The 18,356-nt window shown below is 41.7% G+C and overlaps 1 protein-coding gene across 12 annotated transcripts in view; it reads left to right on the top strand.

The window, feature by feature from the left end:
• oxr1a (oxidation resistance 1a) overlaps nucleotides 1-18,356 on the top strand; it is a 511,841-nt gene that overhangs the window by 284,171 nt on the left and 209,314 nt on the right. For all 12 annotated transcript variants that reach the window (XM_072570591.1, XM_072570587.1, XM_072570583.1 and 9 more), the window contains one exon: nucleotides 8,129-8,211. In XM_072570591.1, coding sequence (XP_072426692.1) covers nucleotides 8,129-8,211 — 83 coding nt within the window. The remainder of the gene's footprint in view (nucleotides 1-8,128; nucleotides 8,212-18,356) is intronic.

The following is an 18,356-nucleotide window of genomic DNA, read 5'->3' as shown; positions in this document are numbered from 1 at the left end:
CCCAGGATGAATCTCTGCTATGTCCTGAATTACTCCCAGAACCCCTGCAATGCTGTTCGACTGTCTTTCCTGCTCGGCTCCTCTCCCATTTAATTCAACCCAGCTTCTCCCTCGTTCCTGTGTAATTGCGTTTATACAGCTGTAATGCCGTTAACTCTGACTCTATATTCTCCCTCTCAAATTGCAGAGTAAATTCAAGCATATTATGATCCCTACCTCCTATGGGTTCCTTCACCTTAAACACCCTTATCAAGTCTGCCTCATTGCATTACACTGAATCCAGTTTTGCCTGTTCCCTCATGGGCCCCACAAGCTGCTCCAAAACGCCATCTCATAGACATTCCATGGATTCCTCTTTTTTTTTTTGCAAACCACTACCAACCTGATTTTCCCAGTCTACCTGCATATTGAAATTCTGCGTGATGACTGTAACTTTGCCTTTCCTACATCTCTTTTCTATCTCTTGGTGTATCTTGTGCCTCAGCTCCTGACTACTATTTGGAGGCCTGTACATAACTCCCAACTATGTTTTTTTATTTAAATTTACAGTTCCTCAATTCTACCCACACAGATTTTACACCATGTGATTTTACACTTTGTTTCTTGGTAATAAGGTAAATCCTTCTCAGCCCACCTGCCTGTCTTTGCAAAAAGAGACATAGCATATATAACATAAAACAGTACAGTACAGGCCCTTCAGCCCTCAATGTTGTACTGACCTTTTATCCCATTCTAAGATCAAACTAACCTACATACCCTTTATTTTACTATCATCCATGTGCATATCCAAGAGTCACTTAAATTTCCCTAATGTATCTGACACTACTACCACCACTGGTGAGAATGTGAGTAGGGTATAAGCAGGCAGGGAAAGAGTTAAGTTCTGAGTTTTGTGAACAAGAGGTTCAGCTGAACATGACTCAGATCAGATAAGAACTTACAGTTAACCATGGGGTGCTGGAGACAAGGATAAAGGGTTACCAAGGTGGAAAAGCAATCATTATATAGAGTTATTTAACAATATTGCAAGCATTCAGTATGTGAGGTCAGTTTAACAAGGTAAAAAGTATTCATTGTGTGATGTCAGTTATTCCTTGCGTAACAGCAGATGGTTTAATCTTTACTATTGACACTCGCTGATTTTAATGGTCACCCAATCAATATGTATGTTGCCTTATCTGGATACTCCTCTCTGTAAAATGTCTATATAATTCATTGAGAAACTGCTGTTCCAGAGAAGACCATGAACTCATGTCCCTATACACGTGGCCGATTGTTCTCTCCCTCCAGGGCCTGGAATAAAGATGGAGGTAAAACTACTGTGTCTCTGAGTTGGAGAACGGGATGACAGTGGCAGTGCGTTCCACGCATCCACCCCTCTCTGTGTAAAGAACATACCTCTGACATCTCCCCTAAACTTCCAATCAGCTTGAAATTATGCCCCATCGTGATTTCCATTTCTGCCGTGGGAAAATGTCTCTGGCTCTCTACTCTATCTATGCCTCTCAACATCTTGTCCACCTCTATCAAGTCGCCTCTCACCCTTCTTTGCTCCTCCCTCAACCTTGATAAAATATGCCCTCCAGTCCAGAAAGCATCCTCTGCACCCTGTCTAAAGCTTCCACATCCTTCGTTTAATGAGGTGACCAGCGTTGAACACAATATTCCAAGTGTGGTCTAACCAGGGCTTTATAGAGCTACAGCATAACCTCACGGCTCCTAAACTCCATTCCAGTGCTAATGAAAGTCAAAACAGCATATGCCTTGTTAACCGTGCTATCAACTTGGACCTGGACCCAAGATCCCTCTATAATGTAGATGTGGGTGGTTAGATTAGCTGGTTGCTTGGAAAAAATACAAAACAGATTTGAATTATGCCAATCAATTTAAATTATACACCCAAAAATACCAAATTCCAATCAGGTTTGAACTTAGTATATTGACAATCTTAAAAGCCAATTCCACAATCTGATGTTTTGGGGGTATAAGACCAGGGGAAATTGAACAGTTGGGAGGAGAACTGCCAAGCCAACAACATCTGCAGACGGCCCGGAGAATAGCTCTCTTAAAGGTACCTTTATCGATCTGTGACCTGAGAAGCATAATCCCAAAGAAGAAAAGAAGACGCGGAAAGATCCAAATAGAAGATTTGACAACTGGCTGGTTTTGAAAACTTGAATGTTTAGTAAATCTTATTTGAGGGATTTTATCAGACTAGTATTATAGAAGGGAAGGTAAAAGATCGATTTAGAGGAAGGAGTTGTAAATAGTTGTTTGTTAATTATTATCTGTTATACCTTAACAAATAAAGTGGTTAATTTTTGCTTTAAAGAGTTATTGGCCATTTGAATTTTCAGACTATGCATGCGATAAATCTTTTCTATGTTGCCTGGTCTAAATTTAAGCAGGAGGGTCTACCCCATGTCGTAACACCTCTGCTCATCAACACTGCCAAGAATCCTGTCTTTTAATGCTTTAATCAGCATGCTTATTTGACCTTCCAAAATGAATCTCTTCATACTTTTCTAGAGTTGGACTTCATCTGCCACTTCTCAGCCCAGCTCTGCATGCTGTCAATGTCCTGTTGTAACCTTGACACTATCCACAACTTCACCAACTTTCATGTCATCAGCAAGCTTATTAACCCACCCTTCTCTTCCTCATCCAAGCCGTTTGTAAACATCACAAACCGCAGATGTCTCAGAACTGATCCTTGTGGTTCACCATTGGTCACCGAACACCAGGCTTGAATGGTTTGCATCTACTTCCACCCTGTCTTCTATGAGCCAGCCAAATTTCTCTGTATCCCATGCCTCCTCACTTTCGGAATGATCCTACTATGGTGTACCTAAGCAAATGCCTTGCTAAAATCCATATACATCACATCCACTGTTCTACCTTCATCAATGTGTTATGTCACATCATCAAAGAATTCAATAGGTCTTTAGAGCATGATCTGCCCCCTCCTCAAAGCTCTCTCTAATCCAACAATGTGTTTTCAAATCAAAAATCCTGTCACTTAGAACCCTCTCTAATAATTGGTCCAACACCGACATAAGACTGACTGACTGGTCTGTAATTCCCAGTGTATTCCTTGTTCCCTTTCTTGAACAACATTTGCCACTCTTCAAATTCTGGTACTGCAAGTTTCAAAGTTGAAACATAAGAGTTGAAAATTTTGAAACTTGAGTCATGATCACTATCCCCAAAGTGAAATCTCAGTCACTTAGAACATTGAACATAGAAAAACACAGCACAGAACAGGCCCCTTGGCCCATGATGTTGTACCGAGATTTAATCCTAATATAAAATATAGTAACTTAAAATATAGTATCCATGTGCATGTCCAGCAGTCACTTAAATGTCCCCAATGACTCTGCTTCCACCACCACAGCTGGCAACGCATTCCATGCATTCACAACTCTCTGCATAAAGAACCTACCTCTGATGTCTTCTTTATACCTTCCTCCTAATATCTTCAAACTATGACTTCTCGTACCAGTCAATCCTGCCTTGGGGAAAATCTTTGGCTGTTGACTCTATCTATTCCTCTCATTATTTTGTACACCTCGATCAGGTCTCCTCCCTTCCTCCTTCTCTCCAGAGAGAAAAGTCCAAGCTTATTCAACCTTTCTTCATAAGACAAGCCCTCCAGTCCAGGCAGCATCCTGGTAAACCTTCTTTGCACCCTATCCAAAGCCCCTCTATCTTTCCGATAGTAGGGTGACCAGAACTGGACATATACTTTTTTAACAACCCTATCCACTAGGGTGGCAACTTTTGAGGGATCTATGTACTTGCACACCCAGATCCCTCCGTTCCTCCACACTGCCAAGAGTCCTGTCTTTAATCCTATATTCGGCATTTGATTTCAATCTTCCAAGATGCATTTACTTCACTTTTATCCAGATTGAACTCCATCTGCCATTTCTCAGCCCAGCTCTGCATCCTGTCTATGTAGTGCTGCAGCCTGTAGTAGCTGCAACAACTATCAACAACACCTCCAACCTTTGTGTCATCTGCAAATTTACTAACCCACCCCTCAAACTCCTCATCCAAGTCATTTATAAAAACTTGACTGCCTTCACTTACTAGGATAAGGTGTAACACTGCTCGATCTCTAGTCAGACTAACGCTCTCCTGCATCCACTTTAAAGATTCACTAGGGCAATCCCATTTAATGTTAACAAAGTTAAAATCCCCTCCCACAATAACCTTATTCCTCTGACAGCTCTGTGATTTGCCTACCTATCTGCTCTTCTGTAACCCTTTGACTTTTAGGAGGCCCGTAGCGCAATCTTAGCAAAGTGATCGCTGTTTATTGTTTCTGGTCATTCAGATGGTTTCATTTGAAGAGTCTTCAAAGACATCCTCTCATTACTTTTGCCATGGTCTCTTTTTATCAGTAATGCAATGATCTTATTATGTGTCTCACGCCACCCTATCCACTTGAAACTTCTGTATGTTGGAATGTTGAACTGCCAGTCCTGCCCTTCCTTCAGCCATGTCGCAGTGATTGCAATAATATTATATTCTCATTTGCTGATCAATGCTCTTAAGTTCATCCACTTTACTAGTTAGTTTCCTTGTGTTGTGGAAGAGCTGTTATTGTAAATTCAACTGTTATGTCAGTTTTCAAAACTGATATTGAAACTCAGCCATTGCTGCTCGAAGGCCAGTGAGGATTTTTGTTGCAAGTTGAATGTGAAAGTTTACAACCCACATTGAGAATTTTCAACTGAGCTGCTTGCAAGTAAACAGCAGCTTCACAAAGAGTGGAAGCAAGTGAGTGGGGTCAGCAACTTTGTGAAGTGCAGAGGAGAGAGAGTGAGTGCAGGAGTGAGCAGTGAAAACATTTTCAGAAAGATTGCCTGCGTGGGAAAAGAAGTGATGAGGGAGATTTTTAAAAATGCGACAGCAGAGATGCTTCCATCGGTTTCCAACTATTTGATTTAAAATGTGGTTCCACAGGTAAGCAGTTAAGTGATTTGCTGGGTATTTCTTCCATGTCTATTTTAATTACCATGTGGTTTAGAGCAAAGAGCAATACAGTAATAGGCCCTTCATCCCTCCAAGCCTGTGCCCCTTTGTCTATTCAAGTGTTCTATGTCTTTTGGGCTCTACCTCCACCTATTGTTTACTTTTTTACATCCCCATTCCCCCCCACCACCACCACCACCACCGCCACCAAAACCCTAAATTAAGAAACTTTGTTATAGCTGAAAATACAGTTAAGGAATTCAGTTTACAGCTATTAACATCACAGTTGGTTAAATAGAATAGAGTAGAAGTGGCTGGGAAGGCAATGTGTTGAACATGTAGGATGTGGGAGCTGCTGAATTCTGGTATGATCCGTAGTGACCACATCTGTAGCAACGTTTGGCAGTTTGAGAAGCTTTGACTTGGAGTTAATCAGCTGGAATTTGAGCATCAGCCACTGTGCCACTGTAATCATTACCATAACAAAATCTAACCATTGCCCCATGACATTCAATGGTGTTACCATCACTGAATCCTCCACTATCAATATCCTGCTGGTTACCATTGATCAGAAACTCAACTGGACTTGCCACATAAACACAGTCTGCAAGAGTAGATCAGCGGTTGAGAATACTGCGGTGAGTGACTCACTAACTGACTTCCCAGAGTCTATCCATCATCTACAAGGCATAAGTCAAGAGTATGGTGGAATACTTTCCACTTTGCTTGGATGGGTATAGCTGTAACAACACTTTAAGCTTAATATCATTTAGGACAAAGCAGCCTTCTTTATTAGCACCACATCTGAAAACATCCACTCCCTCAACCACTTAATAGCAGCAGTATGTACTACCTACAAGTTCCACTGCAGAAATTCACCAAAGATCCTCCAATAGCACCTTCTAAACTATGTCCACTTTCATCTCGAAAGACAAGAACAGCCGGTACGTGGGGAGATGTTAAGGGAGGTTTAGAATTCGGGCGATGTTTCACTCCAAGCCACTCACCATCCTGACTTGGAAATAGATCGCCATTCCATATCATCATAGTTAACCCACTGTTGCTAGGTCAAAGTCCTGAACCTCCCTCCTTGAGGATATTGTAGGTCAACCTCTAACGTAGGGTCAAAAGGGCAACTTGCCACCACCACCTAAAGAGCAATAAATGCTGAAGTCACACCACACCAGGTTATGGTCCAATAGGTTTATTTGAAATCTGAAGTTTTCAGAGCTCAGCTCCTTTGTCAGGTGAAGGGGTTACGCCCAAAGATGCTTATTTCAAATAAACCTGTTTGACTATAATCTGGCCTTGTGTGACTTCTGACTTTGTCTACCCCAGGCCAACACCGACATCTCCACACAGTAAATGCTGGTCAGCTAGCAACACCCACGTCCCATAAATGAATGAAAGAAATCCATCAGGAGCCAGTAATAAGTCAGATCCTTGGGGTGCAAAGTAGATATGTCTCCTCCAAAAGTAAGAATGGTACTCCCCCATTGTTGGGAAACCTGCAGCCTTCTAGACTCCATATGGATTTCAACAATTAAGGCTTGAGCGCTCCCATGTCCTTACCCCAACACCCATACACCAGTTATCACATAGTCTGCTATTACACACAACCCATTGTTAGCCACTGACTGTCCCCATCAATAACTATTCACGCCCCTGGCTGGGTGGTTATCTACTCCTTCGTCTCTCCAACTCTTCTCTCTCTTTCGGTTCTACCCCACCTATTGTTTACTGCTTACCCCCTTTTCCCCATCCTGTCTTCATGTAAACCACCATCAGTTCTGAGGAAGGTCATTCAACCTCAACATATTTTTATCTCCATGTGTTTAACCATTTAATGACCAGATAATTTGTTTTTTGTGATGTTGATTGAGGGATAAATGTTATCACAATTCATGAGGGAAAAGTGGCCTTGCTCTTAAATAGTGCTGTATCTTTTGTATCTACCTGAGCAGGTAGTTGGGGCCTTGGTTTGGTGTCTCCTCTGAAAGGTGACAACCTGACAGTATAGTGGTCCCTCAGTACTCTCTCACATGGTTTATTTTCGAGCCTGATCTCAGACCTGAACCTAGAACTCTGTGGTTCAGAGACAGGAGTAGTAGTGATTGAGCCACTGTTGTCCTTCATATTGGAGATGAAGCATGGGCCATTGTCATTATGCTGTTGTGGTCAGAAGTAACATATTTTTAATGAAATCAGTATTGTTGAACCATTTTGTTTGCAAGACATTTAAGATAACACAGAAATAAGGTTTAGGTTGTTTTAAGTCTCGCGAGTCGTACGAATTTAAGCATTTTTATTATGATTAATAACAACTGTGCATTTATATGATGGTGAAGAAATTCACTTTTCCTAATAATAGTAATACAACAAACTTTGTTTTAGCCAGCCCATTATGAAATGTACTTGATAAAGTTGGAAAAAAACACCTGAAATGCAGTACAGTATTATCGCAATCTCCGCGATATCAAAGTAGTTAAGTGTTTGAGTGAGAAGACTCTGCCAGTAGATTTTTTTATTTAAGGCAATGTTGCATTACTGTTCAAATGATTTATGCTGTAAATAAAGTATAATTGTGATATGTACACCCCCTGCATTGCATTCCTAATACCTAGTATATGTCTTTATTTTGTGTGTACTTCTTGATGAACTGGAATATTTGACCAACCGGCACAGTCCTGGTCCCATAGGTGCCGGGGTTGATAAAAGGCTTGCTGTACCTATTTAGAAAGGACTAGTGGGCTAATGTGCAAGGATATGAAATGTCCTGGTATGGAAGATCAGGCTCTAATTCAGTTGTGTAAGAGATAAGTACTCACCTGTAGGGATAGTAGTTTGCAAATGAAGAATGGATTCAAATGAGTTGACTGTGAAGGTGAACCATGAACTATGTTCATTGATCTACCTGCATGCTGAATGTGTATTGCTTTGTTCGCTGGTTAAAGGTTAAACTGAGACCCAAGTGGATGAGAGGATAGGAAAGGGAAGGTTTTAATTTATGATCACTGTGGAGTTAGAAGCATTGCTTATGATTATGAGCCCAGTGACAAATGAACTCATCCCTTGGATGCAAAAGCATGTGAGCAGCTAAAGGATGCAAACCTGGATCTAACTCATATATTGCCTCCTCTGCTTTCAGATGCTGAGCAGAAAAAAACCCAGGAGAAAAAGGATGTCCGTCGTATGTCTTTCCAGAAGCCCAAAGGAACCATTGAATACACAGTGAGTAAAAGCAAGATTGGCAACTGGCTACGGGATAGGTCCTGAGAGTTCTACACCTTTTGAGAATTGTTTATAATTAGAGAAATGTTAAATTGCATGGAGGGGTCCCATTTTGATCGTGGATCTATTAGCCCTCCTTACAGTGCCCCTACCCTTAATGGCCACCACCACGTACACCCCACTGAAAAAGTAATCTTGTGTAGAATAGTCCTGGAACATCCCATGCAGCCTTTGCCAAATTGCCAACCATTGCCAAAATTGCAGCCTATTTGTTTCTGTAGGATTGACCCTGTGGTAACAGCAGTCACAGAGATATATGGCCACAAAAACCGTTCCTTCTCTCCACCTTCTCTCCAGCTTGTCCTTGCCGATCAGATATCCTGCATGTATCTAGTCCCATTTGCGAGCATTTGGCCCATATCCCTCTAAACCCATCCAGATGCCTTATAAATGTTGCAACTGTACCAGCCTCCCACCACCACCTCTTTGCGTGATGATACGAGCGCCATACCCTGTGTGAAAAAGTTGCCCCTTAGGTCCCTTTTAGATCTTTCCCCTCTCACCTTTAAACCTATGAACTCTAGTTTTGGACTCCAAAAGCAGCCCACTTAGAGTCATAGAGATGTACAGCATGGAAACAGGCCCTTCGGTCCAACCTATCCATGCCAACCCAATCTAGTCCCACCTGCCAGCACCCGGCCCATTTACCTTTAAACCCTTCCTATTCTTATACCCATTCAAATGCCTTTTAAATGTTGCAATTGTACCAGTCTGCACCACTTCCTCTGGCAGCTCATTCCATACACATACCACCCTTTGCATGAAAAGGTTGCCCCTTCAGTCCCTTTTTATCTTTCCGCTCTCGCTCTAAACCTATTTTGCTCTAGTTCTGCACTCACCCACCTCAGTGAAAAGATTTTGTCTATTTATCCTATCCATGCCCCTCAATTTTGTAAACCTTGATACAGTCATCCCTCAGCCTCCAGTGCTTCAGGGAAAACAGCCCCAGCCTGTTCAGCCTTTCCCCATAGTTCAAATCCTTCAACTCTGGCAACATCCTTGTAATCTTTGCAGAACCCTTTCAAGTTTCACAACATATTTCAGATAGGAAGAAGACCAGAATTGCACACACTATTCCAACAGTGGCCGAACCAATGTCCTGTACAGCCGCAACATGACCTCCCAACTCCTGTACTCAATACTCTGACCAATAAAAGAAAGCATACCAAACTTCTCCTTCTCTATCCTATCTGCCAGCGACTCCTCTTTCAAGGAGCTATGAACCTGCACTCTAAGGTCTCTTTGTTCAGCAACACTCCTCACCCATTGTACTCTATGCTACTCTCTCCCCACCCCCACCCTCCTCTAGCTTATCTCTCCATGCTTCAGGCTCACTGCCTTTATTCCTGATGAAGGGCTTTTGCCCGAAACATTGATTTCACTGCTCGTTGGATGCTGCCTGAACTGCTGTGCTCTTCCAGCACCACTAATCCAACACTCCCTAGGACCCTTACCATTAAGTGTATAAGTCCTGCTAAGATTTGCTTACCCAAAATCAGCACTTCGCATTTATCAGAATTAAACTCCATCTACAGCTTCTCGGCCCATTGGTCCATCTGCTCCAGATCCTGTTGTAATGTGAGGTAACCCTCTTCGCTATCCACTAAACCTCCAATTTTGGTGTCATCTGCAAACTTACTAACTGTATCTCTTATGTTCGCATCCAAATAATTTATGTAAATGACAAAAAGTAGAGGTCCCAGTACCGATCCTTGTGGTACTCCAGTGGTCACAGGCTTCCAGTCTGAAAGACAACCCTCCACCACCACCCCCTGTCTTCTACCTTTGAACCAGTTCTGTATCCAAATGGCTAGTTCTCCCTGTATTCCATGAGATCTAACCTCGCTAACCAGTCTCCCATGGGCAACCTTGCTGAACACCTTACTGAAGTCCATATAGATCACATCTACTGCTCTGCCCTCATCAATCTTCTTTGTTACTTCTTCAGAAAACTCAATCAAGTTTGTGAGACATGATTTCCACGCACAAAGCCATGTTGGCTATCCCTAATGAGTCCTTGCCTTTCCAAATACATGTACATCCTGTCCCTCAGGATTCCCTCCAACAACCTGCCCACCACCGACGTCAGGCTCACTGGTCTATAGTTCCCTGGTTCGTCCCTACCACCCTTCTTAAAGAGTGGCACCATGTTTGCCAACTTCCAGTGTTCCAACTGTCACTATCGATGATACAAATATCTCAGCAAGAGGCCCAGCAATCACTGCTCTAGCTTCCCACAGAGTTATAGGGTACATCTGATCAGGTCCTGAGGATTTGTCCACCTTTATGCATTTCAAGACACCCAGCACTTCCTCCTCTTGTAATATGGACATTTTACAAAGCGCCACCGTCTATTTTTCTATATTTTCCATGTCCTTTTCCACAGTAAAAACTGATGCAAAATACTCCTTTAGTATCTCCTCCATTTTCTGCGGCTCCACGCAAAGGCCACCTTGTTGATCTTTGAGGGGCCCTATTCTCTCCCTAGTTACCCTTTTGTCCTTAATGTATTTGTAAAAGCCTTAACTCTATTTGCTATCTCATGTCCCCTTTTTGCACTCCTGATTTCCCTCTTAAGTATACTCTTACTTCCTTTGTACTCTTCGAAGGATTTGAACATAGGAAAATACAGAACAGAACAGGCCCTTTGGCCCACTATGTTGTGCCGAGGTTTAATTCTAATGTGTAAGATAGTAACTTAACGAAAGCACCCCTCAACTCACTACTATCGATGTGCATGTTCAGTAGTTGTTGAAATTTCCCCAATGACTCTGCTTCCACTAACACAGCTGTCAATGCATTCCATGCATTCACAACTCTGTGTAAAAAAACCTACCTCTGACGTCTCCTTTATACCTTCCTCCTAATGTCTTCTACCTATGACTCCTGATACCAATCAAATCTGCCCTGGGGAAAAGTCTCTGGCTATTGACTCCTTTCTATTCCGCTCATTATCTTTTATACCTCAATCGTGTCTCCTCTCTTCCTCCTTCTCTCCCAAGAGAAATGTCTGAGCTTTTTCAACTTTTCTTCATAAGGCAAGCCCTCCAGTCCAGGCAGCATCCTGGTAAACCTTCTTTGCACCCTCTCCAAAGCCTCTGTATCTTTTCTATAATAGGGCGACCAGAACTGGACACAGTATTCCAAGTGTGGTCTCACCAGGGATTTGAAGAGCTGTAGCAAAACCTCGCAGCTCTTAAACTCGATTCCCCCTGTTAATGAACGCCAAAACACCATATGCTTTCTGATCAACCCTATCCACTTGGGTGGCAACTTTGAGGGATCTATGTACTTGCACACCCAGATCCCTCTGTTCCTCCACACTGCCAAGAATCCTGTCTTTAATCCTGTATTCGGCATTCGCGATTGTCCTTCCAAAATGCATGACTTCGCATTTATCCAGGTTGAACTCCATCTCCCATTTCTCAGCCCAGCTCTGCATCCTATTTCTATCATGCTGCAGCCTGCAGTAGCCCTCTATACAATCGACAATACCTCCAACCTGTGTGTCATCTGCAAATTAACTAACCCACCCCTCAACCTCCTCATCCAAGTCATATCTAAAAACAACAAACTCGATCTATCCTGTCTATACCTTTTACATATGCTTCCTTCTTTGTCTTAACCAAACCCTCAATTTCTTTAGTCATCCAGCATTCCCTATGCCTACCAGCCTTTCCTTTCACCCTAACAGGAATATACTTTCTCTGGATTCTCATTATCTCATTTGATTCACCACATTCATTCCCTCCATCATCAACGGTTAATAACAGATGTGCATGTTATCTGCAAGATGCACTGCAAAAATTCATCAGTGTCTCAGATAGCACCTTCCAAACCCACGACCATTTCCATCTGGAAGGGCAAGAGCAACAGATACATGAGAACGCCACCACCTACTAGTTGCCCTCCAAGCTATTCTCACCGTCCTGATTTGGAAATATGTCACTGTTGCTGAGTCAAAAAACCTGGAATTCCCTCCTTCAGGGCCTTGTGGGTTAGCCTACAGCTTGTGGAATGCAGTGGTTTAAGTAACAACTCACTACTGCCTTCTCGAGGGCAGTTAGGGATGGGCAATAAAATGCTGACCAGCCAGTCATGTCCCAGGAGTGAATATTTTTTTAAAAGGTGATTTATTTTCTGTCGTCTTGAACAAGAGATAAGACATCTGCAGTACATTTACTTGCTCCACTGTGTTATATTTTGGAACACTTGTATCCAATTTTAACTCTGCTCTTAAACAGGTTAAGATTAATTAAGACATGGTGATATGTTACATTCCTGTTTGTGTGGTCTTGTGTTGTGTAAATTGGCTTTGATATTTGAATCAAAGTAGTTCTTTGAATATTAAATGCTTTGGCATGGTCTGTTTTTGTCTCACTGAACTTCCCACCTCAGGCTGTGGAGTTTGTACGTTCTCCCCGTGTCTGCGTGGGTTTCTTCCAGGTGCTCCGGTTTCCTCCCACAGTCCAAAGATGTACAGGTCAGGTGAATTGGCTATGCTAAATTGCCTGCAGTGTTAGGTGGGTTACGCTTCGGCGGGTCGGTGTGGACTTGTTGGGCCGAAGGGCCTGTTTCCACACTGAGTAAACTAATCTAAACTTGCTAGAGGTCTGATTTAATTTTGTGATCTAAGATTGTTTTTTAATAACTGATTCTGTTTACCTGATAACTTACACCGAATGAGCAGAAATTTACTCTAATTAAATATTGGGAAGTCTCTAAGCCATTGTTTCCAGTTGCCACTCTGAACTCCATTCCTGAGCTATTTCCACTTGGTTGACTTTGTCCCAGCCCCTCTCCTGTTGCTACGAAATTCCAAATTCATGTCTGTTATTTTTAGCCTGCACCATTTCAATGTAGTTCTGGTGCTCTCCCACAGTCCACCTTATGTAAGTTTGAGGTATCTGAAACACTGGTCTCCAAGTCTAAATTCACAAGTCCAACTCCCTGCACAATGACATACATCAACTCCCAGTCGACCAATGCCATTATAATATTAAAAGTTCTATTCCTTGTTCTCAAATTCCTCCAGAGCCTCACCCTTTCCTATCTCTAATCTTCTCCAACCCACGTTTCTCCGAAGTACCCGAACTCTCATAATTTTGGCCTCTTGATCATTTCCAATTATAATTATTCCACTGCTGCTAGCAAACCTTCACTTGCCTTACCCTGTTCCCCACTCAGAAATTCGCACACCTCTCTTCCTCTCCTCCATACATTCCACACTCAAACACTTCCTAAAACCAACCATTTAAACCAAGCTTTTGTTTATCTAACCCACTGTCTCCTGTGGATCAGTGTAATGTTTTGTCTTTAATGTTCCTGTGAAATACTTTGTGACATTTCATTTAAGTTAATTTGTATTAACGTGTCACTTAATGCAAGTCTTTCTCCAGTGTCCCTATTTTATTGATTGTGTTATGGACCACACCAAACCCCCTTCAAGAATATATTAAGATGATAGTATAGATCTGAACTTTTTCTTATTTTAAAGATAAGTATTTGAAGTTTCGTTGCAGATACAATTTAATTGGTCAAACAACTTTAAGCAAAATACACTTTATTCTTACATTACAGTTAAAATCAGACAAAATAAGAATAAGTTAGCTTAAGTGTAATTCAATTGAAATGCTTAACAAAGTTTTATGCATAACTGTTCCGATACAATAACATCCCATTAACACAACTTAAGCAAATGCAAATTCAGTAAAATAGATTGTCTCAAATGTAATTGTAGCAGCAGGAAGAGAACCCTCGCTTTTAGCTGTAACAAAGAGCAATAAGACCTTCCACACCTATCTTCAAGACCCCAGCAATAGCAGGAAACTAAAACTAAGAATCCTGGTTCTGTGGGAGCTTGATCCCACTCATTCAGGCTGCTTCTATTGTTGTAACCTTTTTGGAAAAAAAGTCCAAGGCCCCTCAAACTATTTGATTTCTTGGCTTTAAGCACACTGCTCACCATCGCTGTCTCAACCTTTTTACATCCCTTTTTAAGACAAAAGGATAAAATACACCGCTTAAAGCCAAAGTATCATCACACCTCTCTCTTCTTCTCTTCTCTCTTTCCCCCCCCCCCCCAAAAAAAAACAAATGACCCATCAATATGCAAAGATGGGTCACTTTAAAAACCTTTAGCCTTACACTATTCATACAGTGCAACACGAATTGACTCTAAGCATACAAGCATTCACAACTACAGTCGTTTTAAATCTTTTTTTTATCGCCACCAAACACCTCCATCTTCAGTTGTCAGTGTCATGGCAACGCATTGGCAATTATGTTCTCTCGTCCTGCCATGTGTTTAATTTTCAAATTGAATGGCTGCAATAATAAGCTCCAACTAAATTTATGATTAGCGGCTATAATTGTCTCAGTCACATTACTGGCATTTGAAATGTTGAAAAGTTCAATGATAACACTAAACTCAAGATCTCATTGTCAGTTGTGGACTATTTCTGCTGCTGATTATTCAAATTTCTGGAAAATACGCAATAGGTCTTTGTTGTCTTGGAAGACAACAGCACCAATACCCACATCGCTTACGTTGATAACCGCTTTGGTTTTGCATTATCAGGTGTGGCTAACACTGGTTAGCCATACAGGTTCAAGCCATCGAATGCCTTCTGACATTCCTTCGTCTACTGAAATTTTCTGCCCTCTTTCAACAAGTCAATCAGTGGAGTACCCTCACTGCTGAAATTTGGTATAAACTTCCAACAAAAATCCTCAGAACCAGGAATCGTAGTGCTTCTCTCTTCATTAATTGTATGGAAACTTCCCGATAACCTTTGTTTTCACATCACATGGGGCCATTTGTCCATGTCCAATGACGTGACCAGGAAAAGTGACTTGGGCTTTTGCGAACTTGCCCTCGGGTTTATCATCAATCCTATCTGACCAAGTTGATCAATGCTCCAAATGTTCCTTCTATGTATGATTAAAAATCAGCAGATCATACCACACAAATGAGTAATCTCAAAATGACTTTATTGTTTCGTCTTTGAAATGTGACTGGTGCATTTTTCATATCAAAAGCCATGACTTTAAATTTATCCAGTCCATTTGGTGTCACAAAATTTCCTTTAGTCTCTTGGATAAAGAGACCTGCTGATATTCTGAGTAAACCTAATTTAGAAATATAAGATGCTTGTTCTATCTTCTCAATTTAGTCTTCCAAATGTGGAATAGGATTGGAATCAGATTTTATAACTTCATTAGCTTTGTGATTGGTCGACACATAGTAATGGTGCCACAATCAGATGGTACCCAATGATTGAGTAAGGTCCATTTTTTTTTTTTTGCAACTCACTTCTATTCTGTTGTCTTTGAGCATGTGGTCAATCTCTCTCTTTGAGTTTTTGCCAACTTGGAGCAGTTCCTATATCCACATCATGCATAATCAGATTATTATTTCCCAGCTTATTCCCTCATCTCTCCCCATGTGATTGTAATAACACTTTCAGGTCATTTCAATTTTCCTCTGGAAGATAATTCACTAATTAATGTCAATTTTTGAGAACTGCCTCATTGTCTAATTTATTTAGAGGCGTGTCCAACTCAAATCATCTGAACTTGGTTTTTCACACTGTAACCAGTACTACATTCTTCTTTTGGTTTCCTTTCCTTTCAAAATATATTTTGAGCATATTCACATGGCAGAGAGATTTCATTCTATCTGGCATTCTTAGTGATTAATTCACCTCATTCAGTTTCCTTTTGATTTGATAAGGCCCTATAAACCTTGCCTTTTAAAAGTTTATCTACCACTGGATGTAACACTAACACTTTATCTGTATTAATAAAACTTTTGATTTTTTTTTTGTCTGCTTCTTGATGCTGTACTACTTTCAAATGGTATCTAGCCAACTCAGCAGCTCTATCTAATGTTGCCTTAAAATTTAACATGTAATCCAAATATGTGGTCCCTGAATTCTAATTGACCCGTTTTTTCTTAATGTCAATGGTCCTCTGATCTCATGTCCAAAAAGTAATTTAAGTGGACTGAATTTGGTTAGATTGATTTGGTGCATTCCTAATTACAAAAAGTACAAATGGAATTCCTTTATCACAACACTCTAGCTCTTGACTATAAGCCATTAAGATGGCTGTTAAAGTTTGATGCCACCGTTCTTTTCCTCCCTGTAATGCTGGATGGTATGCAGTGGATTTTAATGGTTTTATTCCCAAACTATTCATAATATAGATGCAAAATGACTTCAACTTTCCTAATATTGACTGGAACCTCCTTAGTGCAGATGGTTTGGATGGAGCCATTTTTGTCAGGTGTGTTCAGGAGGGTTTCCTTACTCAGTATGTAGACAGGCTGACAAGGGGAGAGGCCATTTTGGATTTGGTGCTTGGCAATGAGCCAGGACAGATGTCAGACCTTGCAGTGGGAGGACACTTTGGTGACAGTGACCCCAACTGCCTCACATTTAACATAGCCTTGGAGAGGGAAAGGAGCAGTTACCAAGAGAAGATATTTACTTGGGGAAAAGGAAACTGACACTATCAGACTGGAGTTGGGAAGTACAGATTGGGAGCAATTGTTCCACAGAAAGGGCACAACAGACGTGTGGAGGCTGCTTAAGGAGCAGTTGTTGCAAGTGATGTACAAATTTGTTCCTCTGAGACATATAAGAAGAGGTAATGTTAAGTAGCCTTGGATGATGAGAACAGAGGAGCTTCTCAACAAAAGGAAGAAGGCAGCTTACGTAAGGTGGAGGAAGCAAGGATCGCGCACAGCTTTAGAGGATTACAGGCTTACTAGAAAGGAACTCAGAATTGGACTGAGGAGAGCCAGGAGGGGGCATGAAAAAGGCTTGGCAGGAAGGATTAGGGAGAACTCAAAGACATTTTACTCATACATGAGGAATAAGAGAATGATCAGGGAGAAGGTAGGGCCAGTCAGGGATAGCGTAGGGAACTTGTGCGTGGAGCCTGAGCAGATAGGGGCAGCCTAACTGAGTTTTTTGCTTCAGTGGGGACCTTGTTGTGAATGAGAACTAAAGGAGCTAGGAAACAGGCTTGAACAGATCAAGATTGATTAAGTTGATGTGCTAGAAATTTTGGCAAACAGTATGATTGATAAGTCTCTCGTGCCAGACCAGAATTATCGTAGGCTGCTCCGGGAAGTGGGAAAGGAGGTTGCTGAGCTGCTGGAGAAGATCTTTGCTTCCTCACTCTCCAGGGAGTGGTACCAGAGTGGAGGGAGGTGAATGTTGTTGTTCTTTTCAAGAAAGGAAGTAGGGAAATCCCTGGCAATTACAGACCAGTCAGTCTTATATCTGTGGTCAGCAAGATTTTGGAAAGAATTGAGGGAAAAGATTTATGACTATTTGGAAAAGCATAGTGTGATTAAAGGCAGTCAGCATGGCTTTGTGAGGGACAGGTCATGCCTTTCTAATCTTACTGAGTTCTTTGAGGTGACGAAGGTCAAGCAGTGGATGTGGTGTATGTGGACTTCAAGGCATTTGATAAGGTTCCCCATGGTACGCTCATTCATAAAGTCAGGAAGTATGGGATACAGGGAGATTTGGCTGTCTGGATTCGGAATTGGTTGGCTGACAAAAGGCAGAGAGTGGTTGTAAATGGCAACTATTCTGCCTGGAGGTCAGTGTTGAGTAGTGTCCTGGAGGGCTCTGTTCTTGGGCCTCTGCTCTTTGTAGTTTTTAGAAATGACTTTGATGAGGAGGTTGAAGGGTAGATTAGTAAATTTGCAGATGACACAAAGGTTGGAGTTGTTGTCGATTGATAGAGGGCAACTGCAGGTTGCCGCGCAACATACAGGATGCAGAGCTGGGCTGAGAAATGGCAGATGGAGTTCAACTTGGATAAATGCAAAGCGATGCCTTTTGGATGGTTGAACTAGAATGCTGAATATAGGATTAAAGACCGGATTCTCGGCAGTGTGGAGAAACAGCAGGATCTTGGTGTTCAAGTGCACAGATCCCTCAAAGTTGCCACCGAAGTGGATAGGGTTGTGAAGAAAGCATATGGTGTTTTGGCTTTCATTAACAGGGGGATCCAGTTTGAGCTGCAAGGTTTTGCTGCAGCTGTACAAGACCCTGGTGAGACCA

This window comes from Chiloscyllium punctatum, chromosome 5 (genome assembly GCF_047496795.1).
Source record: "Chiloscyllium punctatum isolate Juve2018m chromosome 5, sChiPun1.3, whole genome shotgun sequence".
Classification (NCBI taxonomy): Eukaryota; Metazoa; Chordata; class Chondrichthyes; order Orectolobiformes; family Hemiscylliidae; genus Chiloscyllium; species Chiloscyllium punctatum.
Note: the sequence above shows the minus strand (reverse complement) of the source record. Positions and strands in the feature narration are given on the sequence as shown.